Below are 26,393 nucleotides of genomic sequence, written 5' to 3'. Positions count from 1 at the left end.
CTCTCTCTCGCTCTGACTTGCTCTCTTCCACACTTTCTCTCTCTCGCTCTGACTTGCTCTCTTCCACACTTTCTTCCTCTCTCTCTGTGACTCTGGTATAAGAGCACATTTGTGATGGAGTCCACGTTAGTTCATTTTTATGCAGCGGAGATGAGCGCTTGGATAGCAAGTTCCAACTCAGCCATGAAACTTATTTTGGTAAGTTGTATTTTAGTTGTTTTGATCCTGGAGAAACATGATTTGTGTGTGTGTGTGTTTGTGCATTAATTAAGCATGCATGTAGATTAGACAGTGTTTTGTGGCTGGATGGGTCTAATTTCCAAGATATAAGTCTAGCTATTAGTTACAATTTTAGTCCCAATTGTGGATTATTTATGTGCTTTCTGTGCAATAGTGCTCTTCCTCTGTGGTTACAAAACAGTCTTTGTTTAAAACGTGAACAAGCAGGGAAGGTTCATTCAGTCTCAACGTGTATGGGGGATTATCTGCATTTACATAGTCTTGATGGTGACAAGATAACAGAAATGCAAATAAATTCAATGCAAAAGACATTTAATTTGTCTGCTGATCTCGTTGCCATAAATACTGTGTCAAGTTGTATTACTGATACAGTGGCTTCAGACTCCAGCCAAACACTTTTGTTTTACTCCAGTGTAGTTTGCTTGCACTGTAATGTTGTTTTTTGTAGACTTTGCATATGTTTTTCATACAGAGCAGAAAAACATACATAAAATATTTTTGTATGCCTCAACATGTGCTTATCTTTATTTTGAACATGTTCCTTTTCATTTTCAAGCCAATGTGTGCAAATGACACTTAAAGCCAATGCATAAAACGATTCATGTAGAGTAGTTCATGACATTGCCGAGTTGACAAAGCCCGGTCCAGAAAGTAAAAACCCTCCCATAGCGATCGCACACCTGACAGTTGAGTAGAAGCACTTGTGGCTAAAGCCAAATTGTGGCAGAGTGTTTACATTCTGGGATCTGGATTTGCAAAATCTACACATGTGAAAAGTCATATTGATACGCTTTTGCATAATTCAGACATTGAGTCAGGCAACTGTCATATTTAGCCAACTAATGAGTCAGTCTTCTTACTGCTTTCAACATCCGGCTAATTAGCCAATCGCTTCCTTTGGGAAGCCCTCATATTTGTGCTCCTGCTTCCAAGCGAGTCACGCAGCCAAGCGGTCGGTCATTGAGCAACTCGTGTCTGAGTCGAACAAATGCTCTGCAGACTTGTCCTGAAACGCTGTTGTGGTTCCAGGCAGTGAATGTACCTCGTGCACCTGTGTGCACTTTCTTTTCCCGGCGTGTCCCCAGCACATGTGGCTGCAATCTGGCTTCAAACGCATGCTCCTTTTGGATGATATCAGTGGAATATATATCAACATGAAATTGCATAAAATCTTTTTGAAGCACACAGAGGCATGTACAGGTCAACTGGCGAGCTTTCAGAAGACGGATACTAAAACGTGTTTATTTGATTTTTTTTTTTTTTTTATGTCTTAATGTGTTCTTAATCAGCCAACCAGCTGGCAGATATTTTATCATGTCTCTTCAATTTATATGTCTGTTGCTCCAGCGACTAAACAAGTGTCTGTCTGTACTACCGCTCAGTCTGTTAACAGTTCATCCTTCCTTCCACTAATCTGTTCATCATCCATCTATTCATCCTGTGTGATCATAACTTTGCTTTGCCTGTCAATTCGAATGTGTTTATTCACCTGTTAATCATCCGGCCACATGTCCATTCTTCCATCCACCCAACTGTCTGACTGTCTTTTTCTATATCCACCAATCCATATGTTCACCCTCATTTGTTTTATCTGTCCAACTTTTCTTCCATTTACAAGTATTTCAACCCTGTTCATCCAGCATTTGATCATTCATTTGTTCATCTTCATCATCCATCCAACCATTAATCTGTCCGCCCACCTTCATCTATCTGTCTATCCAACAATACGTCCAAATATCTCTCCATCTATCCGTCTAGCCACCTATTTGACTTTCTACTTGTTCTGGCCTTCTATTTATTTCCGTATACACTTTTCTGACGTTTATGCTTCTTTGTCTGTCTTTTTATTCCTCAACCAATCAACTATCATCCTTAAAGGTGCTTGATTGAAACTGTCCCAAGATAGGGTAACGGTTCACATTTTGAATGCAACAGTTTTATAGATATACCCATCTGTCAGTCCACCAGTCCATCTTCCGTCTATCAATCCATCTTTTGTCATCCACCCTGTCTGTCTGTCCATCTCAACAGCGTCCATCATTTTTTTTTCTGCTCACCTGGCAACTCCATCTGCCACTCATCCATCCTTACATTCATTCATGATTTTATTATTCATATAAATCACCCATCTACCAACTTGTCAGTGTTTCATCCCATCCACTCTACTGTTCATCCATCCATTCACACATTATTTTTCATTATTATTTTTTATTATTTATTTCTCTTTATTGTTTGCGACTATTGAGTTTTTTTTCAACCCAATTTAACCCAAGTTTTCAATCATTCATTCACATTTTAATCGCACTGTTGTAATGTACAGTATCACCATGTGTTTGTATCTGTTATCTCTTCCTTCTTTATTAACGTCCTCTCCCCGCTTTCCTCTTGGATGCGTCCGTTGGTGTGACCTGCACCAACTTCCCCAAACGTACAAGTGCTGTATTAAATTGTAGAAGCTTCACATGCAAAGGGGTTGTGTGGCGGGTGGTTTTTTTTTTTTATGATATGAAGTCATCGTGTCCAACTGATTTAATTCTTTTGAGGCCTTGTGAAGAGTGACAGGAGGGCCGTGCCATAGGGTGCGAAGGAGCTAGGTGTTTTAGACAAATAAACACACCTAACTTCCTCTTTTGCATCAACAGTAGAGCAGATAGCAAAAGTTTGCGTGTATGGAGTGCAAAGGGGGGGGGGGGGGGCAGGGTAGAGCAGGATTTCTTTATTTTAGGAGTTTGTGGAGTGAGACAAAGAGAAGTGGGGGAGTATGCAAAAGGCATGCAACTATTTGAATCAATGTCACAATCTGGCCTTCATTTTTGTTTCATCTTACTTCCGTATGTGTTGCGTTCCAAACAGTATGACTGATGCAAATGCGGTGAACAATTATAGCACAGTGCATACATTGTGGCCTTCAGTGAGTAGTGATAGTTACACATGGCTTAACTACACTATTCAGAAATGTTTGCAAGTATCAGGCTAATATTTTTTGGGGGCGTGGTTTTGAATACAGAATATATGATTTTATTTTATTTATTTATTTTTTTTAAATGTATCGCTTAAATGTTAATTGTTGTGAATCAATGTGCCATTCTGTAAAGTAGCACGGACACATCTCCCTCTCCCTTTGTCTCACTTTATGACCTTAACAATGAGATTCTATATTCACGGGAAAACACTCACACATAAAAATACGAGCGCAGAGTTGGAATCCCCCCTCAGACCACCTGCGTTCTTCAGTTAACTGAAGCCATGTGCCCGATGTGAGCTGGTGCTGTGGCGTTTGATCCTTTTGTGCTGCATCCCCACGCCACATGCCACCATTTGAAGGATGACCTCCGATAACCCAAACTCACGTTCTCTTATTTCATTCAAACTAATTATTTCCGGTGTATCTCCAATTGATAATGGACGAGCTTTTGAAATGAACGCTCGGGGCTCTATATTCGTAGACAGCGCAGCTGCGCTTCAGCGTTTGGGAAATGGGCAGACAGCTCTGCGCCATGGTGGGCATTCCGAGCGTGTTTCCTTTGCACACACAGACAATTTGGTGGCCGAAAATAGTCTAAAATTTAAACCTGCCGGAACCAAGTCCAACTGTGCATATAGTCTAATGTGATTTTGGTAAATTTAGTCAGAGCACCGGCAGATAGATTCTGCATTTTACAAACGTGCGGTTGATGTCATTGCAATTTATTCATCAATGTGACGAACATTAAACCCGGTGAATTATTGTCGCAATAAATTAATTGAATGCGTTATTACTATTATTGTCGTCAACTTTATTAGATTTTTGGCCACATCTCACCAATGGGGTATGATTTCTGAGTTTGTGTGTGTGTGTTGGGTTATACATGGACAAAAACATGATCATTTCTTATCATCTACCAATTTAGTTCTGCTTGCAGTTCCTTATAAACACGCGTGTATGATCAGTTTCTTCTTCCGTCATGTCAAAGGTTGAGCGCCTCTCACCCATTGCGTTTCATTGGAATAAGATGAGCTGCTTTGATTGGCAGAGAATCAATTTGACTGTGTTTAACTGCTCCAAGGGGCATTGATGCATGCTGTTGTCATATTTATGAATTAAATTCAATGACATCCACCACACACGTCTGTGAAGATCAGATTCAGTCGGCCTGAACCTCGATCAAATCCACCAAATTGTGTTACCTGATTTTAGCGGGTCTTAATTGTTGTCTACCTTCTGTCACCAAGTTGTCAGGTATACCGGCAGCATGTAATAGAAAACCTCCTGGGTCTGCTGGAACATCCAGTGAAGCACAACGCGGTCTGCTAAAATCCCAAACACAGTCAACTCCACTTGCCCCGGAACAAAAATGAAGACGTGTCAGTTTTTACATCAAGCGTTTGCGCGCCTGTCTGCAAAAAAATTGGCCTGAGAGTTATTAGCGTTCTGTGAGCAGTCTTTCATCTATTGAACTCGTCAGTGAGCGACCAAGCACGCTGCGGCAGTTGTAGTGTCGTGAATCGGCATGTTTTCGGTGCTTTTTAATAATCTAATTTGGTTAATGCTGTTTGTTGCAGTGTGCTCAAAACACTTGTTAAATACCACATGTTCTGAATTTGAGAAAATGGAGTGCATGAATTTAACCGGATGTGATTTATTTTTATTTTTTTTGCGGTTAAATAGCAAACGGAATAATATGAGCCATTTTGTAACAAGGAATGTTTTGTTTATTCAACTAACCGATATATTTCCCCCCCCAACAAAACGCTTTGATGGAGATGGAGGTTTTTAATGAAGTGAAGTCCTCAGTCAGGATACTGACAACCAAGCTAACATCCTCGAACATTTGTCCTTTTGCTGTTTATATTGCTGTCTCGACATAATTACATTTCAATCAAACGACCTCCCCCTTTTATCCTTTGATTTCCCTTCTCCACTTCAATACCTTCATCCATCCTTTCCGCCCATCTGGCCACGATCCCTTTTGTGCATTTATCTCACTGACAGTGTAATTATGGATGTCAGTGAGACCTAGCTGCCGTGTAATTTGGTTTTCCAGCGATGGCCAATGAATGATGTCATCAAATGGTGTCTTCAAAGAAAACGAGGAGGTTGGAAAGTTCACTAACTCTTTTAATTGCTGATAAACACACATAGACGCACACTCCACAGGGGTTCTTCCAGCACATCCATTTTTTTTTTAAACTTGAGCATATTCGATAAAGAGTGATGATACACTGCAATGTTTGAGCAAAATCAGTTCATCCAGGAAACATTAAGAACATAACATCAGACATTGTGGACTCTGTAATTGAATAGTGCTTCCAACAGTTAGGGGCTAGTCTTTTTTTCTTTTTTTTTTTGTTCTTAAATGACTGTGCCCAGTCAGTCCATACAGTTATGCTTGGATGAGTTTGGTGAGATTCATCAAACACATTTGGGAACTAGAACCTCCAATGATGTGTGAGTTACTTCCAAAATGAAAAAAAAATGTCAGTCAGAATTAGAATCATCACCTTTATTGGCTAAGTATGTAAATACGCAAAGAATTTGTCTCTGGTAGTATGAGCCACACTAGTATTACAATAACAACCAAGTACAATAAATAAAGATATGACATATAAGTACAGAAAGTCTTTCCGTAATATAAGGTACCAAATGACTGCGGTTCAACAATGTGGAGAGCAGCGTGTTTGCAATACTATGACGGTTGTGCGGGTAATGTGATACTCTTGAAGAGCAAAATTCAGGGACCACCTGCATTAGTCGCAGTTCTGCTTCACACAACTTGTTGGGATTTTGTAACCTTGAACCTGTGCTGCAACTTCAAACATTTCATCAAAATTGATTTTTTTTTAAAGCTAGATAACACTTTGTCGACAGTACAAAGTGTACAATCAACCTTCATATTTTCAACTTTTGCTGACACACACTCAACATAGGAACTGTATTTCCAGCTTGAAAACGTCTTCATTTGGATTTACATGTGAGATGTCAACGTGCGGAAAACGTGACTAGGCGCATACGTACGTGATGTCACTCCACCAGACGGGAGAATGGACATAAACTTATCCTATAGCACTTCACTGGGGGGCACGGTGGACGATTGGTTAGCACGATGATTGTGGGTTTGATTCTGGCTACAGCTTTCCGGTGTGGAGTTTGCAAGGTCTCCCCGTGTCTGTGTCGGTTTTCTCCCACATTCCAAAAACATGCATGGCAGGTTGATTGGGCACTCAAAATTGCCCCTAGGTATGGTTGTGCCCCGTCTATGTGTGCCCTGCGTTTGACTGGCAACCAGTTCGGGTGTGTCCCGCCTACTGCCTGAAGACAGCTGGGATAGGCTCCAGCACCCCCCGCGATAAGATAATGGATGGATGGATGATTTACTCCACACTTGTTTGGTAGAATTTTGTGACATAAGTTAACAACACTGATCGAAGTAGATTCACGAACTGTCTTTCACAATAATTTGGGGTTCATTTGCCTTTATTTTAGCGAAAGGCTAACCTATAAGACCAAAATAGTTATGATACCCCTTCACCATTTATGCAGTTTTAAAACTGCCTGATTAAAAAAAAGAAAAAAAACAATTTGGGTCAAAATTGGACCAACCCACTAACTTTATTAATTTGAATCAATTTCCTGGTTGTTTTGTGCAAAACAACTCAAAGTTGGGTCAAATTGGTCTGTCCAATTTTAATCCAGTAGTTTTAAGGATGAACAAAGGCATTTATTGCTTGTGTTTTATTTTGAAATATACAGTACATGGTAAAGGACCTTGAAAAAAATATAATTGCACATTAAATCTCAGTCGCAGTGTTTAGGGAAAACAATTGCAATTATATTATTTGTTAAAATCGTTCAGCCCTAGAAAAAAAACAAACAAAAACATGCAACCATAGTGAGAAGCAAGACTTGAACCCCAAACCTCAGAAATGTGAAGCAAATTTCCTGAACCACAATTTCAATGTAGTGCATTTGGAGATTGTATGAGATATAATTCTCAGACTTTTATCATCAATACCTTTCATGACAACCTTGGTCTTTCCAAAGGCATGGAACCCGTAATACCCTCATGCAAAACAACACCATACTTTTTGCAAATGTCACTTCTTGCAGAACTAATGTCCAGGGGGTTTCAATACAGTTGTTCACATTATGTGCCTCCTCTGCTGCCCCCAAGTGGCCATATGCAGTTCTGCACGTTTCATCACCGAATGTTTGATTTTAGTTACCAGTCCACATGTCTCTCATCATATCCTTATAACTGAACCAGTGAACCATTCAATTTTTTTTCAATTTGTCCCAAAATGGATTACTCAGATCCCATCACAGTTTATTTCTTCTGAACATTTCCCAGAATACATGTGTTGTCCTTCCATCTCTTTTACGTGCATTGTGTCTGACTGTGTTTTGTCACTGCCACTGGCCTCAGTCCAAAGTGCGCTGTGAGAAGGCTGACAAAATCAGTGCGACCGTGACCATTTCCACATGTGCTAGGGAGCACACGCCAGTGAACTCAGTGTGACTTATTGATGTGACGGCTGTAACTGTAACCAGATTAGCTAAACCGGGGTCACTCTCTGTCAGGGCTTCTCTCTACTCTTTAAATCGACTGGTTGCGTTCTCATGGCCTAATAGCCTTCTTAATTTATGAGTGTGATTATTATGAATATGATTCCCGGTGGGGGCCACCCATGCTACAACCAAAACATGCAGTCATGGTATGGCTCACAAAGTCAATTTGGGTCAAATGCTTCCATCAAGTGTCCTCAGAGATTGATAGGTTTTGTCAGGAAAAAAACACTGACCTCACTGGTTTCTTGGAGCTTCGCTTCCCAGTATGGAGACTTTATTCTGTTTTATCTTTTGCTCTGATTTTCGGAACTACATAAAACAAAACAAAATGTTTATTTTTTTCCACTTTCTTGTGAAACAATTACCAGATGATCAAGAGGCGAATGTGCATTTAATCAAGAACACACAGCACAATGAATCCCAGCCGCTTTTGGGTATTATTTTAGCATTATTATGCATTTGCGTTATGATTTATACACTCCACAGATTCTCTCTCTCTCATTTTTCCCTCCTCCAACATACCTGCTTCAATGATAAGCAAGCTTTGCAGAAGCCTGTTAATGATCAAAATGTTTTGAATCTGGTGTGTTGGAGGAAGAAGAAATCTCAAACAAACACACAAGGGACACTTGAAGACTGGACTTGCGCACCTCTGGTTCAGATGTACGGAGGCATTATCACTTGGCAATTAACTGAGGATTAGCATTTTTTGGTTGGAGGCCATTATTTTGTAAAGTGTGATATGCTGTTCTTTTTGACATTATATTTGTTCAGTGGCGGGCCGTGCATTTCACGCATCGGCCTTCAGTGAAGTCCTACTTAGTCCGACTTGAATAATTCTCCTTCTTATTACCATCATTTATGACACCACGGCTGGAGGAATACTAATAGTAATACAGAAAGATGCTTACCCACTACTGACTGAGTATTGGACAAACTTGCATCTCTTGAAAGGTCCGTCTTGAAAATGGCCTTGCAAGTGTATCTGCAATTAAATCCACACTCTAATCTCGTTGCACACTTGAGTACGATGACAATAAAGGGATTTCTAATTCTCTAATTCTAAAAAGCAAAAATATACTTTCGATTTTCAAACGGTCGCCAGTTATGACTTTCGGGTGTGTTGATTCCATATCGCGCTGCCCCCTCACGAGTGAGTATCCAATCACAAGCCGCGTTCATCACCTTCAACGTAAGGCCAGCGAGTAGGCCTTGCTGTCATCAACTTGTGATCTGATTGGCTATCGCAGCTGCCTATCAACTGTAAAAGCTCCCTAGACACAGACCAGACGCCTGCACGATTGTATCTGAAGGCCTCGGACGAATAGTGCGTGCTACTGGTATTATGAAATCTGCCTGGCAACATGAGCTAGCTGAATTCTGATTGGATAAAAACTCTAAAAATTCAACTCTAGGATACAACATGACATCAATGTGAAGTCATTATTTCTTGATTATGTTAGGCCAGCAGAGAAGGCCTTGACATCGCACCACTGTATTTGTTTAAGTGAACAACACAGAACTCAGTGTGCATCTGATTAGCATCAATATACTATCAGCTGAATGATTTTGATGGCATACCAATATTTAATTAACATCAAATGCACACGAGGAACAAACTACTTTTTGTACCCTTTGACGCCATATTAAAGGGGGTGACACACCTGACATTTAATTAGGAGATGTTTCTGACATTCATTTGAGGCCAATATTTTAAGAGATAGGGTACAGTATGTAACTAGGTGTGGTGTATTTTTCATTTTGACATTATACTCATTTAAATGTCTAACACGCCATCTGAAGATTACTTGAGGGATGGCAAATGTTACTGCTGGGGCCATTGAAGAAGGCTTTTATGTTCATGACATTCCATAATAAATGTCTATCTATTCAAGTGGAGGCCAAAATTAGGAGAAATACTGTCATGATCTGTGTTTTTGATTAGTTGGTTTTGATTAGACTTTATGGTCATGTTTTCTCTTTGTCCCTTATTCTCAATCTGTCTTGTAAGTTTTTTATGTGTGCCAGTTTTCATCAACTGGTGCCTGGTGTCTACCAAAAAGCTCCCTCACTTGTGTCTTGTCCAAGTCTTCCTCATTAGCTCATCAGTTTCCTTGTATTAGTTGCTTGTTATCGAACAGTCCTGTTTGGTTCATTCTTTGTTTTTGTTTTTTTTGCTTCTGTTTCCATCTGGTCTTGTTCCCAGTTGTAGAAAGACTGCTCCCAATTTTGGTTTGTTACTTTGTATAGTTTTGGACTTCTGTTAATTTTGCAGTTGTAATTCGAAGCGTCTTATTTTCCTTTTTGTTTTTTTGTTTTTTTCAACGCATTCCTCTTTGGTTTGACACATTCTTGACTTTCCTGCTTCCCTGTACTTTAGGTCCTAACTCCTCCACGAAATCCGGAACAGAATGTGGAAACAAAATAACCAAACCAAGACAGGACACAAACCACAAGAAAAGACGGCATAGCATGAAACAAAACTAAATCTAATTAAAAAAAAAAAAAAAAAAAAACATCAACAAAAACACTGCTTGTGGCAAATTCACTGACATATTTTTCTCCCCATTGTTCTTTGTATACCAAAGTACAAGCAAACAGACTTTTGACCTCCGATGCATTAAGAACATCCTGTCAAATGTGACACAGATTTATTATTGAGGTTGTAGGTAGCAGGTTCCTTGAGGTAAGCGGCTTAAGAAGATATACAAACACGCAGCAGAGAGGGAGGTCAGTGGTGCATGGTGATAAAATAGTAGCCCAGTGTTTTGTATTGTGGTGGTGAATGGGGAAAGCCCAGCAGTAACCTCTAACAGTTACTTTTACAAACAGCAGCCAGGAGAGGCGACCACAGAAAGTACCACAGCCATAACGCATAAATACACATGCGCTGCCCACACATGCAATACATTACCCTGCACATGCAACATTTGTGACGGTAGGTGCTTGCTGAATTTATTTGTAGATAGGATGAAGCAAAGACAAAGAATGCAGTCACGTGCGATCACACGATAAAATGATGGCCCATTTAACTACGAGGACGCAGCTCGGCCAATGGGAAAGTCCGCAGAGCCAATATTGCAACCGAAAGGAAGCGAGCTGTCAGCTGACATCTGGTCGGCATGTGTCCTCCACAGTCTGCATGGCTGCATGTCAAACACACTCGCTAACTGACTGCTTCGCTTCCAAGTCTACTGCGAGTTGTTCACGATGATTCACAGCCAATTAGACAATAAATACGATGGCTCGGTGACGCATGTATGGCGGGGAAATCTTCGAGAAGTTGTGATAAAGTGCATTACAGTGCCTAAGGAATGCTGTCCGGTGGCATCTCAGCTTCGGATTTTCTGTTTGGAGTTTCTTGTCCATGAGCTTGTGCGGATTCTCGTCAGGTTCTCTGGCTTGCTCTCGCAGTCGCAAAAACATTTATGTTAGATTTATTGTCAGCTTTAAATCAGTGGTTCTCAAGACTGACGGCTCCGGATCTTCAGGGGTTACCGGTAGTTGTAGCTTGGGGTTTGCAAAATAATGTGCAATAAGTTATGCTGTATCATTTAAAAAGTGTAGCGGACTTTTTAACTAGCTTCATCTCATTTTATGGGCCAGAAGATTCCTCGATGTCCAAACTGTGTCTTGCCACGTAGCTACTTTTTCCTCTTGCCGTGCTGTCTAGCATCATGAGTAATTTGGCGATATAGTTCATTTTTTGTAGTAGTCTCAAGTGTTTCCCTAAATTAGATGATTTTTAGTTGGTAATTTGTTTATGTGATAACATCATAGTTTTTTGTCTTGATACTTTGGATAAAATAAATGTTTACTTTTTGGGTGATTCCTTATCTCTGCTTTCAGGGTCCTGATATTTTAGTTAGCCTCACGGCACACAACCAAATCTGGAAATAGATGAACCTATGGGTGCTGAACCACGAGTAATTGGGGGTCCACAGTATTACTGACTTTGTTATCAAATTATGACTTTTTCTCCAAAAATTTTTAATTCTTATTGAATGTCATCTAGATTATGGCCAGATATGATCAGTTAGCGTTGGGATTATGTGGACGGGTCCTTGAAAAAACTTCTCTGGACCCAAAAACATTGAGATCCCCCTGGCCTAAATCATCACTGGCTCACCATGTATGGATGTTTAAAATGGCATGCTTTAGGTGCGCAACGTCAAATACACAAGTTTCATTTTGTAAGTCAAATTCATTGCCTTTGTCCCGACACTGAAAATTTGCCACAATTTAAAAATGGTTTGTGAGAATCTCAGGATGTAGGTAAAGAAAGCCACATTTGTGGACTGCATTTGTACATTTATGATGTCATCAACCTTCATAGGCAGCCTTTGATCTTTCTTAAGAATTTGACTTATTTCATTTTGGAAAACTTTTACCACAGTCTCAGGTGTTAAACCTCACAATCTGCTCGTTGGCAAACGTCAACCTTTGTTTTGCCTCTGTCACTATCTGCGAAGCCACTAGATTACCTGATTGACCTTCGCTACCATTTCCTGTATGCGGCATTTGTCGGTGACTCAACAGGACTGTGGTGGAAGAAAATTAGAATAGCCAGGGTGAAAGAGACTAGTGACAGCGGGTCTCAGGTAACGTGAACAAACAGTAGTGCTTTTATCAGTTTTTGCTTTCAATAGGCTTGTATAATTGGCTTGGAAATGTAGTTAATATAAGCTTCCAGCTTACTCATTTATTATTTTAAATGTAATCCCCAGAGGGGTAATTCAGGGCCTCTCCACTCAGTTGTACCAACAAAAAAGGAAGTGGTGTAGAAAATTCTAATCGTCATAAAAGGTTGCCTTATAAAACAAACAAATTTAAACAAGAATCTCTGTGACAGCTCCTCTATAATGAACGGATGCAGAAGATCACATTTTAGAGACAGGAAAGGTTACACAAATGACAATTGATAGAAAGAGACATTATTTTCTTTTGGGCTTTGAAATCGTATTGTACACATGTGTGCGGACTGCAAACGTAGACAGCTTGCGTGAAACCACCACGGTCTAATTTTAACGAGACTGTTGCTTGAAACTGGCTTTGGATGTTTGGCCAGGCTAACTTTCAAGTCATAGTGGAGAGACTCCGCTTGGAGATGGTTAATTACAATAGCTTCAGCAATTCCGTAACAGTGGGGCGTGTGCAGATTGGATCGGATCGATACATTTTCAGACAACAAACGATTCCGTTGGTTGGTTGATTTCACAGTTGTTGGGTGGCAGGCACTCCAGAGGTCCAACTATTTGTAAACAAGCTAATGAGTGAGTTTATCCCCTTCAAACTTTACGCTGGTCTAAAACATCTGCCTCCACTTATTTTATTGTCCAAAAATCGTTTAGCGTATGACGAAAATATGCCAAAGGAGCAGTGAAAAATAATGAAGACTAACAGGCACACTGAAATCATACACAACTATTACAGCTTGTTTGGCATCAATACAATGTGACTAATTGTTGCTTGAGAAGCGCCGGTGATTAAATAGCTCATCTCCATGGATGATTTTCTTCTCAGGCTCTTTAAAGCACAGCAATTGGCTGGAAGCCAGCGAGTCCACCAGGAGCTACAACTTTACAGCTCTGACCTTTCCTTCAACTCGCTCTTACTGGAAGCCTTTGGGCAGGCCACTGCTCCAGCATTCAGAAATATTTCACGCTCGAGCCAAAAAGAGTCGAGATGTGCTTGAGATGGCTTTCTCCATCACACGTGTTGACCATTTTGATCTTTGGTGCAGCTCTTCACAGCTTCCCTCACCTGGGCCTTCCAGCAACAGGCTGAGCTATCAAAGTACCAGTACCGCGACCCGGTGACCTCCGACCTCCTCCTGTGTGACCAGTGTCCTCCTGGAACGGCTGTGAAGAAACACTGCACTGCTGACAGGCCCACAGAGTGCCAAGCCTGTCCGGAGAGGCACTTTGCAGACAGCTGGCACTGGGGGGACTCGTGCCAATACTGCACCTTGGTAGGTACAGACAGGAATGATGTATAAATACTTTGCAACGGTAGTGAGGTAGAATTTTTTTTTAATTTATACTTCCTACATTTAAAAACAGAAAACTGTGCTTTCTACTCTCTAATTTTTCAAAAAAAAATTCTGATAATGACAGGATTTAAAAACAAAATACAAATGGGGAGAGGTAAAGACAAGAAGGGTTGAAATCTTGATTGGATGAGATCTTGGGGTCTTAAAAGGTGAAAAAAAATTTTAAATGCGGGACATCAGTGAAATGCGGGAACATAATCAGGGGGCAAATAACGATGAGAATCAGAGAATCTAGATATTCTCCATCCACAGTTTTATAGCCACAAAGTTGACCTGACGCAAGCTAGCTTTTGCTCTTTTCAAAAGACAACAGCATACACCGTTCTCTTCTCAGTACAATAACTATGTAATAATAAATTCTAACAAAATATAAAACGCTATTTCTTGTGAAGAGTTTTTTTCCCATTAGTGTGCCAAGTCATCAAAACAGCCATTATATATAAATGTCAGTCAAAGATTGATTTTTACTTTGAACTTTCTTGAGTCTTTGCACCAGGGCCTTACAATCCTGTTCCTCGTGGTCTGCTATCCTGTCTCTTTTCCATCTCTCTCTTTTACAACACTCCAGATTCAAATGATCAAGACCGTTAACCAGCTTCTGCAGATCTTGCTAATTATCTGATCATTTGAGTCAGGTGTGTTGCAGCCGGGAGAGATGGAAAACAGCATTCTGATTAATATTGCAGTTGTGGAGTAGGAATTAAGAAGCAAAATCGACCCGTTTTCATCCATCTCTGGTGGCGGCCAATTGGCCACTTGCTATGGACTTAAAATGACATCACAGTGCTGATGGCTCGGGTAATAACCAATCACAGTTCACTTGTTTTCTGCGTTTAGTCATGTGACTTTCGCAAGCTGAACCCTGAGGCACTGTGATGTCATTTTAAGTCCAAGTGGCAAAATAGTTCAGCCCCTGAGATGGACAAAAACTGGCGTCTTCTGCTTAATTCTTTTTTCCACTAACGCATTATTAATCAGAACGCCGTGTTTAGACGAGTAGAGCTGCATAGAACATATTGTAAAGAACATTTTTGACTTGACTTCCCCTTTAAGAACAGAAGTTTATTCCATGGTCCTACTTTTACCAGAGTCCTTTCTGAAGACAAGTATCAGCACTTCAAGTATCAGCCCAAGTACGGGGTGTGAGTACTTTTGCCACCTCTGACCAGGATGGAGGTTAAAAAGCTAAATGTCGCTGTTCATTGTAGTTTTCAGAAAGACCTGTTTTTCTATTTAAGATTCCTGCACACACACTCACACACACCATGACAGACACTGTGGACTCAAGTCTGTTATTTCACTTATGTGAACTGGTCAGAAATTCCTCTGACGTTGCCTTCATACTTTTATTCTCCTTTCTTTTTACGTGACACTTTTGTGGTTTCTCTCAGATCTTTTCCTTATGTGCCGGACTATGCTATACTGTGGGGCTTTTTTAGAAGTCCACAAGATGGTTTTATTGCATGTCTTTTATGAAAATGTAGGTTTAAGGCTGTGGTTTGTAATGCAGCACCTTTGTGGTCCCGCACTGTGTCTCAAAAGAATAATTTCCACGTTCTCCACTTAAAGGGCCGTGACAGTGCTCTGCTGTGTGCTTCGTGTTTAGGTGTGCAAAGAGAGACAGCTGGTGAAACAGGAGTGCAACAGCACCCACGACCGAGTTTGCGAGTGCGCTGCAGGTTTCCACCTGGTGGTCGAGTTCTGTATTACACACAGTTCCTGCCCGCCTGGCTATGGAGTGATCGCTTTAGGTAAGAGATTTTTAACTTGCACAAGTCATAAACAACCAAGTTACATTAATTGTTTATTTTATTTTAAAGTGCCGTGTGGTGTCAATCAATACACATTTTCTTTTCTTTCGCAAAGACTGACAACTTTCTCAAATGAATCGAGAATCGCTTTAGGAAGTGATCCGTTCATTCACGTTCACTGAAAACAATTGTTTTTGTTCACGAAATGCAACATTTAGTGAACAGAGCGCGTCAGATCTTTGTTGAACTTCCTCACAGCCAACTGATAACTTCCTCAAAGCATTCATGTTTGGTTAGCAGACATTCCGAATTCTGCATCCAGGTAACCTTTTTAAATTCTGTGTGGGCGTTTGACATGTTACTTGCATATCCGAATATAGGATTCTTTTTACTAATTCTAAAACGTCTCGATAGGATGCACTCACTTTAACCAGGAAGTGTGATCATGGCTAAAATGTCCTTTTCCTATGTTTGTCATTTTAGACTGCACTGGGTCAATTGCACACTCATTTATTATATCATCATAGTTTGAGTCAACTGTTATTTTGTAAAAAAAATTAATACATAAAAAAAATAATCCATCTCATATATCTTCTCATTTTGCATTAAACACAGTAAAGCCTCGCTTCCTGCACCAATGACATTGAGCCTCTATTCTTATTACCCTGTAATTCACACGCCACCATAGTAAAATAGGAGACAAGTTTACTCGACGTGGGACAGCATTACTGGGGTTTCCCCGTCCTTAAGCTGCCTGGCTCTTTGTGTAATGGGCACAAATGTGACTGAAGCCTCAAGACCACAAGATGAACAAATACCAACGCTTTGCCGCCTTGATGTGACTCAGCTTCCTCCCACTTGGCCACCTAAAGTGCCCATTTGCTGTTGAGTCTAAATAAACGCACAGCGGGCTCTATATTTGTCGACAACAAAGTTGCGCTGGAGCATTAAAAACTGGCAAATTCAGATTTTCGTGCAAGTTTCAATGTGATTGGGAATTTGAATGGACACGTCAGGTTGCGAGGAAAATCTGTGATCTCTCTGATCAAGTTGAGATCATCTGCGTGCATTTCCTAGTGAAGGTGCATGCTTCGACCTCCTGCATGGACTTCAGCAAATCTGTCGCTTCTTCCGTCATGTCAAGGACTGTACGCCTCTCGCCTGCTGATTTTAAAGAAAATGGGAGGAGTCGCTTCTATTGGCAGTGAATCCAGTCGGCTGTGTTCATGACCACATGGGCGCAAAACGCCCAATTTTGCGTGCGTCTGTGTGAATACCAAAACAAAATGTTGCCTGACCTTGTGCAGATTAAGACCATATTTTGTGCTCGACTTTTGCAGGTCACCAAAATAAAGACCAGCGTGTCGTTAACTACCACGCTGTCCAAAACGAAGCGAAACAAGCGTTTAAACTGACTAATGCAGTTTGTTGACCCGCATGTTTAGTTTCAAGACGCAAAATGAGGATGTGATTGTGACACACAACATGCACAATGTGACTTGCGCGCTTAGCAGGCAAATAATTTTTGCAGCTTGGCCTAAAATACTACCAAGTCGTTATGCTAAAGAAATATCACAAAATGACTTGGCAGCAATGCGTCTCTAATTTTCCATGTGTCTGAACTTTCACGCAAACTCTTTCTTTGGAGCACAGTTAGCAACATCAGACATGCACACGGCAGCCAAACCAGGATTGCACCTGTCCAAAACCTTAGATCATAACAAGATGTTACAAAATAAAATTCAAACCAGATATGTATCAAAATAGAGATTTGAGGCACAAATAGAATTAGTAGTAAGAAATGGATTAGAATTAAGCATTTAATTCCACCTTTTGAGTGATGAGGGATGCTTTTCATAGCAATATGTGAGCATAAAAGTGGTTGAAAAGGTAGAAGATTTTAAATATTGAATAATGTCATTACTAATTACGATAAAAGTATTCAGATGCTTCACTTGTTAAATAATAAAAAAAATATATTACACGACATACGTGCTGTCTTTTTTTTTGGGGGGGGGGGGCATTTTTCTTTCCCATTCCATCAACCGCAGGTGCCAAGTGAACTTTTCAATTTCTTTATATTAGGATAATATGAAAATAAAAAACACAAACACAGCTAAGGTGGGAATTGTTTGTGCGCTGAGAGACTGAGAGCAGTCCACAATTGCTCACACGCACTGCTTAACGGGAACATTGCTTGGCAGATAAGTCATACTTCTCACAAAAATGAATCATCACGCCGTAAATCACGTATGAAATACTGCGAAAGCTCTAAGGCACTGCTTCTCAAGATTTTTTTGTTACATCCTCTCAGGAAGAAGAAAAGATTTAGCTCCACTGCCACACTATTTGAGAAGGACTGCTCTATGATCAAACACAATCCATTGTGGAGATCTTGGTCATATTTGGAAGCAAAATTTTCGATAGGAAATAATACAAATGGAAATGCCATTCTAATGAAGACAAGCAGTAGAGAAAATGAGTGGATGGATAATTGATGTTTTATGTACTGTATATATCATGTATATATGTATAACTGTAGAATTGTAAACACATTAACATTTGCACAAGTAAAAAAAAACTGTAAAAGAAACTCATTAATACAATTTAAAAACATTGATGTGTGCCCACTATTAAGTTTGATGAGCATTATGGAGGACAAATCAACTTCTTGAAATGCTCTTAACTGTCATACAAGCGTAAAAAGTAGGTTCATCACTGGAGATTATATCTTTAAAAGAATAATTTGTTTCCTAGAATCACGCTCGTGGCATGTCACATTGAGAATAATTGTACTGAACAGTCAGGACACGTGTGGGTGTGTGTGTGTGTGTGTGTGTGTGTGTGTGTGTATACCGTTTTCCTACACAAACCACATTTTCCTGTGCCATCTTTGACATCACTGGTACACTTCCGTCAACTTTTTGGTTAATTGGTTCAGCTTTTGAGGCATTTGACTGAAGTGGTTCTTACACATTAATGCTGTTTACAGCAAGACATACTGTCTTGAAAAAAATAAAAATAAGTAGCTGCCACAGTGATGTGACTCACTCACATAATGACATAAGCCCATGTTGTAGTTGATGTTCTTCAATAATTTCACTGCACCTTGTTGCCATTTGACCTGAAATAACAGCTTCTAAAATCATTTGCTTTGTCGTAAAGAGAATATCATGTCTGTCGTTGTCATGGAAACCATGTCTCAACTGATTTAGTGCATTAGAACAGTTATTCAATTTATACCAGCCATAGCACCTTATATGATAGACCGTGCATACAATATTTGATCACATTTCGTGATTTTGTTTGGTGGTGTGCCATGAGATTTTTTTAATATGAAATCAATAAAAGTCTAGAATACTGGTAAATTAGCCTCGACACGCCTTGTGTTGATGCTAACGTTACTATTCATTTTTGACATTCTAGTTTTCCTTATTGTTCCGTTACATGACTGCTTGGTCTCTGGTTCCTTCCAGGTACACCACTGAGTGACACTGTGTGCAAGCAATGCCCCACTGGTTATTTCTCCAGCAGCCGCTCCTCCACAGAACCATGTCGACCCCACAGAAACTGCACAGATTCAGGCCTGAAGACACTGAGATGGGGAACATCTACTTCAGACAGCATCTGTGGGAGTCAGGACCAAATTATGGCCATCGATTGTGCTCATCAGCACACTTTGTGCCACACAGGTGAGACCTTTAGGGAAGAAGGTCCATTATAAAGATCAGTTGATGCCTTATGCACGTCACAATGCACACGGGTTACAATTTGAAATGAGTCTGTGTGACCTATTTTCGGAATGTGGTTATTTCCCTTCCTCAAAACAGGGGATTTTTTTTTGTATGGTATGGTCACACACTACAAGTCAATTTATTTATTTTTTTTGCCCCAAAATGTGACATGTGTCCGTTTTTTTTCCCCATGCATTGTGAACAGTACAATTCTATACATCTGTTCATTATCCAAACTGCTTTTCCATGTTTTCAAATCTGACCCGTTGTTTATCGATTGGTGATGTATTCGATGGGTTTGCAGTATGAATGCTCAGGTCGTGCTAATTTGACCTGTATCTGTAATGTCCTTATAAATGGGTGAGGAGTGACACAGTTGCAGATGAAGTTTTCAGTTGTTTATTGAATGCCGGGAATCCAAATGAAATCAGCAAATCTCTTCTAGGGACTGATGTTAGCCAAAGCTATAATAAATTTTATGATTATGCAGTTTTGTGTTCAAGTACACACGTGGACAAAATTGTTGGTAGCCCCTGTTAATGAATGAAAAGCCCACAGTAGTCTAAGAAATGACGGAACCGACAAAAGTAATAATAGATAACAATGTAATGCAATCAGTCGATGCTTCTGAATTGTGGTTCAACAGAATTCTTTTAAAAACCAAACTCATGCAACAGACCTGGTCAAAAGTCCAAGGAACATCAAGTCGCATGGAGATCACTTTAATAATCTTAATAATCTCCTGAGAAAACTCACTCCTCTCGACCATGTTTAATGTTGTACACACCATGTCAAAAAACAGCACAGTGTGTAAGTGTCACCCTTTAAATAGGCTGATTGACTGACTCCGCGTTTGAAGACACGTGCTATGCTAATTAGATGATACAGTTTCATGAGTTTTTTTTAGTAGTTCCGTTGAACCACAATTCAAAAGCAATGACTGATTTTCATCACATTTTTGTTCAATACTTATGTTGGTTTCAACTTATACAGTATCTGTGACCGTAGAAGCATCTGCTTTATCAATAAACACAAAGGGGTTTACGTCAACCTTATGGCGTTGACTCGGCACCCTTTGGGACCTGGTACTAGGTAGTAGAAATAGTTCTGAGTCGGTATTGTTCAGTGAAAAATCCGCAATGGATTTTGCTGTGGTGCACCAGTTCTAATAAGTTCATTCTCATCTTGGAAACAGAATATTTCATCATTTCTGAGATACCGGTAATTCTAGTTTCAAACACAGTCATCTAGAAAGTACACTAAAATTGGAAGCAAAGTTTTGCAAAACTTGAGAAAAAAAGTCAGTTGCTGAAAACAAAACTGTTTCACAAGATTTCTAGAAAGCAAAATAAGTAACAGAAAGTGTTTTTCACACAATTCTCTATCACGCACCTCTCAACTCAACTTCTGCCCTGACTGATACGATACAAATTAGAATAGATGCTGCAATAGACATTTCAGCGTTTGGTCCATAAATTAATGTGCAACGTTTAGGCTCAAATTTGGTGTTTCAATCAGCTGTTAAGCAAATTGCACTGTATAATACGGCAAATTATTTAAAAGCTGTTTGAAATCTGACTTTGACTTGAGAAGTTATGATTTCCGGAGAACAGTCATACTTTTATTAAATCTAAGGCCAAAACGAATCTAAAACACATGTGTCTCCGTTAGAGGAGTTACATTGTGGAATGACTATGAACTGAAAACAAGTCGCTGCCTTACTACTTTCAAAAATATGTTTAAATTATATTTGCTGTCTCGTTCCAGATGCGCTTTTGTGCGAGGAGGCAGTCTTCCAGTCGCTTGCCTCCTTGCAGCTGTCCTCCGTGCCTCTGGAGCATCTCCAGGAGAGTCTTCCGGGGCGCAGGGTGGATGGCAAGAGCGTGGAGAGGCTGAAGAAGGCCTGTTCTCCACAGCAGCAAGTCATCCAGCTTTTGCGGCTGTGGAGGCAGCAGAACAAGGACCAGGACAAACTCTACGGCATCATAAAAGGTATCCTAAGACGACAATTTCCTGTCAGTCCCTCCTGGATTTTGCAGGCAAATTTTGAAATTCTTGCAGATGAAATTAAGATCAAGAATTACACCACGAATTTCATTTGTTTTGAGTGGAACATTAAAGGGACCCTGACATGAACTTTCCAGCGACGACCACAATCATCTTCTAGATTGGTGTAGAATTACAGGATCCACTAGGAAGGTCTAAAGTTAGCCTAGCAACAAACAAGGGCAAACAAGGGAATTTTTGGTGGGCGTGGCCAAGGCCAAATTTGGAAAATGCCCATCTCCCGAACTTGTGAAATAAGGAAAAGGAAGCGATAGTTTGATAAAATATCACATCAGTTGTCCTTCAAGTTTCATTTTACTACTTGCGGAATTCCTCTGAAGCAATTTTTTATTTCTCTTCACTTAATTTAGTTCACAGTTTACACAGAAGGAATATGGCGTCCATGTTCGAACCCTCTGCATTCTTCTTTGTCACTTATCGATGCACTCCTATTACATTTTGCCCCCTAGTGTTCAGACTGAGACATCACACAAATGAATAAAGTTCATTCTGACTCTGGTTTATTATTAAACTCCTTTTTTGCCGTCTTTGGAGTGTCATCTGATATGGCTGTGTTTGCATAAACTGAACACATGAAACAACTAGCATGAACCAATAACCAAATTAACTTCAAAAGCATTTTTTTCCTCGTCTTTTTCATACAGGTGTCAACCACTGTGAGCGGAAGGTTTCCCGCTGCAACAGCCTGAAAAACATAACTTTGAGCGACCTCTTGGAGGTCACAAACAGCTTGCCAGGGGTAAAAGTTCACCGGGAGGATGTGTCAGCGCTAGTGGCTACTTGTCTCCCCAAACAGTACATCTTGCAGCTCCTCCACCTTTGGAAGACGGCCAACTTTGACCTGGATCTAGTGAAAGGTCTTTCTCACAGTCTGAGGGTGCTACGCAGCAAAGGGGCACCCCGCTATCTTTTAAAGGGCCTGAAGAAGATCAGCCGCATTATCGGTTCCACCTCTACACGCAAGACATATGAGAAGATGTTTGTTAGCATGTTGCAGGACGATCTGTGTTTTAAAACTCTCAAGCCACTCAATGAATGAGGGCATAATTTTGATTAGGGATGGGCATTTGACTAAATTTATTATTTGACTATGGGGCAAATTAAAGATCAATTTAGTGTTTATTTGTTTTTTAATATCTATAAATTATTGCATTTCTGATTGGTCGAGACGATGGTCAGCATGAAGTTGATGTTCAAATCCCAACTTCAAACTGAGGAATATTCATGTCCTCACCGTGCATGTGTGAGTTTTCTCCAATTGCTCTGGCCTCCTCCCATATTCAACTGCATGTTAGGTTAACTGAATACTAAATTGTCTGTTAGGTGTGAGTGTGAATGGTTGTCTAAATGTGACATGCAAGTGACTGAAATCAATCCAGAGTGCACACCGCATTTTACCCCAAGTCAGATGCTATAGATGCTTGCCACCCAAATGAGGCCAAGCACTATAAAAAAATTGTGATTGGATGGTTGGGAAAAAAAAAATCCATCCCTCTATGGTCCAAACTCCTGCTTCCAGTGTGTTATTGAGTAGAATAATGCTTCCCAAAGCCGCTTAACTTCCAGTAGCTTGTGTCATGGTTATTTCGCAGACCAGTTGTAGGTGGAAGGGAATCAACAGCACCTCTACTGGTGGCAGGCAAAAAATGCACTTCATTTCAACTCAACTACTTCAAAATCAGCAGCACTGAATTCCACACAGTCAACAATTGTTGAGGATCATTAGTCTACTTAATTTTTGTGCCCATCCCTAGCTTCAATTCCCACTGCCGTTCAAGGCGAGAAGAGCACCAATGACATAAGCCGACACCCACTCACTGAGATTAATTACACACAGTCAAAACATTCAGTACACCTAAACATTGTCATGGATCCAATGCAGGAATGTATTTATAGTGCAAAATTATCATTAGCTCTGTATACTATAAATTATTATTATTTATAATGGATTATGTAGGTTGTGCATTCTTACAGTAGGTCTCGTAATGGCATCACGTCTGTAGGAAGCTACTTAAAGGGGACGTCATGCCCAAAACATTATTTGTAATAATATGTCCTATGTGCCTTCACAAGTTTAAACGCGGCATTCTGATGAATATTGTATGTCCAAAATGAGTGAAGTAACTAAAGCCACCTGTTTTTAGCCATCTCAGGGGGAGGCCATTTGTCACTTGAGATGTACAAAAACGGCTGGAGTTTACTGTTTAACTCAGATTCCGCAAATGCAATATGAATCAGAATGCCATTTTTTGACTAGTTGGGCTGCATAGAACATATTCTTGTTAAAAAAAAATTGGGGTTGACTTTCCCTTTAAGCTACACCCATGATTATAAAATGGATTTAATCGTGTTTCTTGTTATAATATATTATAAGGTTGAATTATTAATACAGTACTTTTGCCCACTTTCAGTCTTTTAATGAATTATAATTATTATATGATTGTTTATTGTAGGGGCGGCACGGTGGATCCTGGTTAGCATGATAGCCTCACAATGCAGAGGTTGTGGGTTCGATTCCAGCCTTCCTGTGTGGAGTTTGCATGTTCTCCCCGTGCCTGCGTGGGTTAATCTCCGGGTACTCGGATTTCCTCCCACATTCCAAAAACATGCATGGAAGGTTGATTGAACACTCTAAATTGCCCCTAGGTGTGTTTGTGAGCTTGGATGGTTGTTCGTCTCTGTGTGCCCTACGATTGTCTGGCAACCAGTTCAGGGCGTCCTCCGCGTGTTGCTCGAAGATAGCTAGGATCGGCTCCAGCACCCCCCCCCCCCGCGACCCGTGTGAGGAGAAGCGGTTCAGATAATAGATGGATGGATGTTTATTTTAGGTACATAACATAATTGTTGGAAAATATTTCATGGGCATTTTTGGTGTCTTTGAAATGTAATATACAAACTATTTAAAATGTAAATAGTATATTTGGAGAAATGTGGGCAAGAACATTTTGTTTTCGATCTTTCCTTTTGCTTTCTCGCTATTTGAGAGGAAGGATTTGATTTCATAATGAAATCCAGGTTAAATATATATACTGAATGTCCTTTGTTCATTGCTTTTGTCTGCGACTGCTGGCAAGTGAAGCTTAGAGGAGTTGTATTTTGGAATTGTCAGCTTTATGAATGTACAATTGTGTTTTATTTAAAAACAAAAGAAAATTTTACTTTCCATTCAATGTAATTTCTTGTTGTTGTTTTTTGTTTTGTTTTTAGTTTGCTTCATAAGGAATACTGGATTTTAAATGCTGCAAATTCTTGAAGGGATATTTGTTTTATCATTTGTTTTGTTTTTTTATCACTTTTAATATTATGAACTTTGTTATATATATATATATATATATGTGTGTGTGTGTGTGTGTATACTTGTATAACACTAATGCCAAATGGTTTGCACAAATGCATTGCTTCATAAAAGGTTGTTGAACTTTTTCTGCTGTGACTTATAATTTCTTAAAGATGCTTTTGCCAGCAACACAAGCAGTGCGTCACTACAGTCATGGATGATTGTAGAGTTATATTCAGCAAAAAAATTGCCATGTATTGTACTACCGGTACAGGAGTCACAGGGGCTGCAAATAGATGAATCATCAGCATCATAGATGTGGTGACTCATTATTTAGTTTTGTACAAAAAGCAAGTCGAAAACCTAAACTTTGCTACTTGAAAATGTGTAATTTTGCGATTTGACGCCTCAATTGTCATTTGGCTGACTGTGCAGAGCTCTTTTGAAAACAGTGTGTACAAATCAGCATAAGTCATCTATCAGTAGATAAAACATGTAATTTAAACTAACAAACTAGAATCACAAAACTTATTGGTCGCCTTTCAAAGCGCAGAAGAATTAAAATGTGCTTCAAGACGAGTTTTAAAGATTAACAGAGAGGGCCTTGCTTATTGCTTAATCGAAGCTAATTCCGGAGGGATGGAACAGCAACGGAAGAAGTTTGATCCCCTCTGAGACTCCACAGAGAGGACAGAATTTGAGTGATGTACTCCCTCCTAGCAGCAGCATGTTGGACAAACTGGAGATGCTTGAGGGAGGACTCGCTGACTCTAAAACTTAATGACATTTACATTCACTTCAATGCGGTAAATTTAACAAAGATAATTCATCTCACAGCATCATTGTATAATTAAATCTAATACTGGATACTATTATACATATGACCTTTAATATATTAGAATATTTTTATCCGGGCTGTGGCCTTCCTGTATGGAGTGTGTATGTTCTCTTAGTGCCTGCGTGGGTTTTCTGTGAGTACTTTGATTTTCTCCCACATTTTGAAAACATGCGCCAAAAACATGTATGTTAGGTTCATTGGGCACTCTAAATTGTTCCTATAGTTGTGATAATGATTGTGAGTGTGACTGTTTGGTGCACTAGTTCAATCCTGCACATCTGTTCTGCTGCCTTCAGGTAGTTCAATCTCTTTGGTTATGATCTTTCCTCACATATACATCATTCACCGACACTCATCTTGTCTGAGTGACATTCCGGGGTCTAAGCTGTATATCCATGCTCGTTCTTGGCATACACTTCTGAGCCATTTTCTGATGAACAAACCTTTTTAATGAATTTGTTATAATGATGTAATACACTCAAAAGAACCCATCACTATGGCAGTTTTAATTGTCATTTGTTAACTGACAATAGTTAGTCTTTTTGAAACCACGTGGGAATATCCTTGACAGAATGATGCCAGTTTTTAATGCAGCGCCAAAAGAGGGTTGGAAGGTAAGAGGCATTTGTTGGTTTTAGGACTTTCGGATCACGTGCAGTGATTGCTCGAGATCTCTGATTCTTCTAATGACGATAAATTCCTTGTAACTCTACATTGAAAATTATTATTCTTAAACTGGGGACTACTATCACAAAGCTTACCTTAACTTACCCAGTCTGCTGTCTTTTTTGGAATGTGTTGCAGATGCTGAATGACAGAATATTTGCAAAAGCAACTTGAATATAGTCCATCGGTTTGAACATTAAATATCTTTGTATCTTTGTAGTG

General features: G+C 39.8%; 1 protein-coding gene across 1 annotated transcript; it reads left to right on the top strand.

The window, feature by feature from the left end:
• Positions 1–70: 70 nt before the first annotated feature.
• On the top strand, positions 71–24,734 carry LOC148329406 (tumor necrosis factor receptor superfamily member 11B-like). Its single transcript, XM_088306799.1, has 6 exons — positions 71–198; positions 13,530–13,757; positions 15,445–15,589; positions 19,066–19,281; positions 21,091–21,315; positions 22,035–24,734. The coding sequence occupies exons 1-6, from the start codon at positions 115–117 to the stop codon at positions 22,427–22,429; spliced, it is 1,293 nt and encodes a 430-aa protein (XP_088162925.1). The 5' UTR covers positions 71–114; the 3' UTR covers positions 22,430–24,734.
• The last annotated feature ends 1,659 nt before the right edge of the window (positions 24,735–26,393 follow it).

The sequence above is a fragment of the Idiotropiscis lumnitzeri genome, chromosome 10 (genome assembly GCF_059441095.1).
Source record: "Idiotropiscis lumnitzeri isolate Australia: NSW breed Sydney's pygmy pipehorse chromosome 10, RoL_Ilum_1.0, whole genome shotgun sequence".
In the NCBI taxonomy this organism is placed as follows: Eukaryota; Metazoa; Chordata; class Actinopteri; order Syngnathiformes; family Syngnathidae; genus Idiotropiscis; species Idiotropiscis lumnitzeri.
The sequence above is the reverse complement of the archived record's forward strand: the minus strand, read 5'-3'. Positions and strand labels throughout refer to the sequence as shown.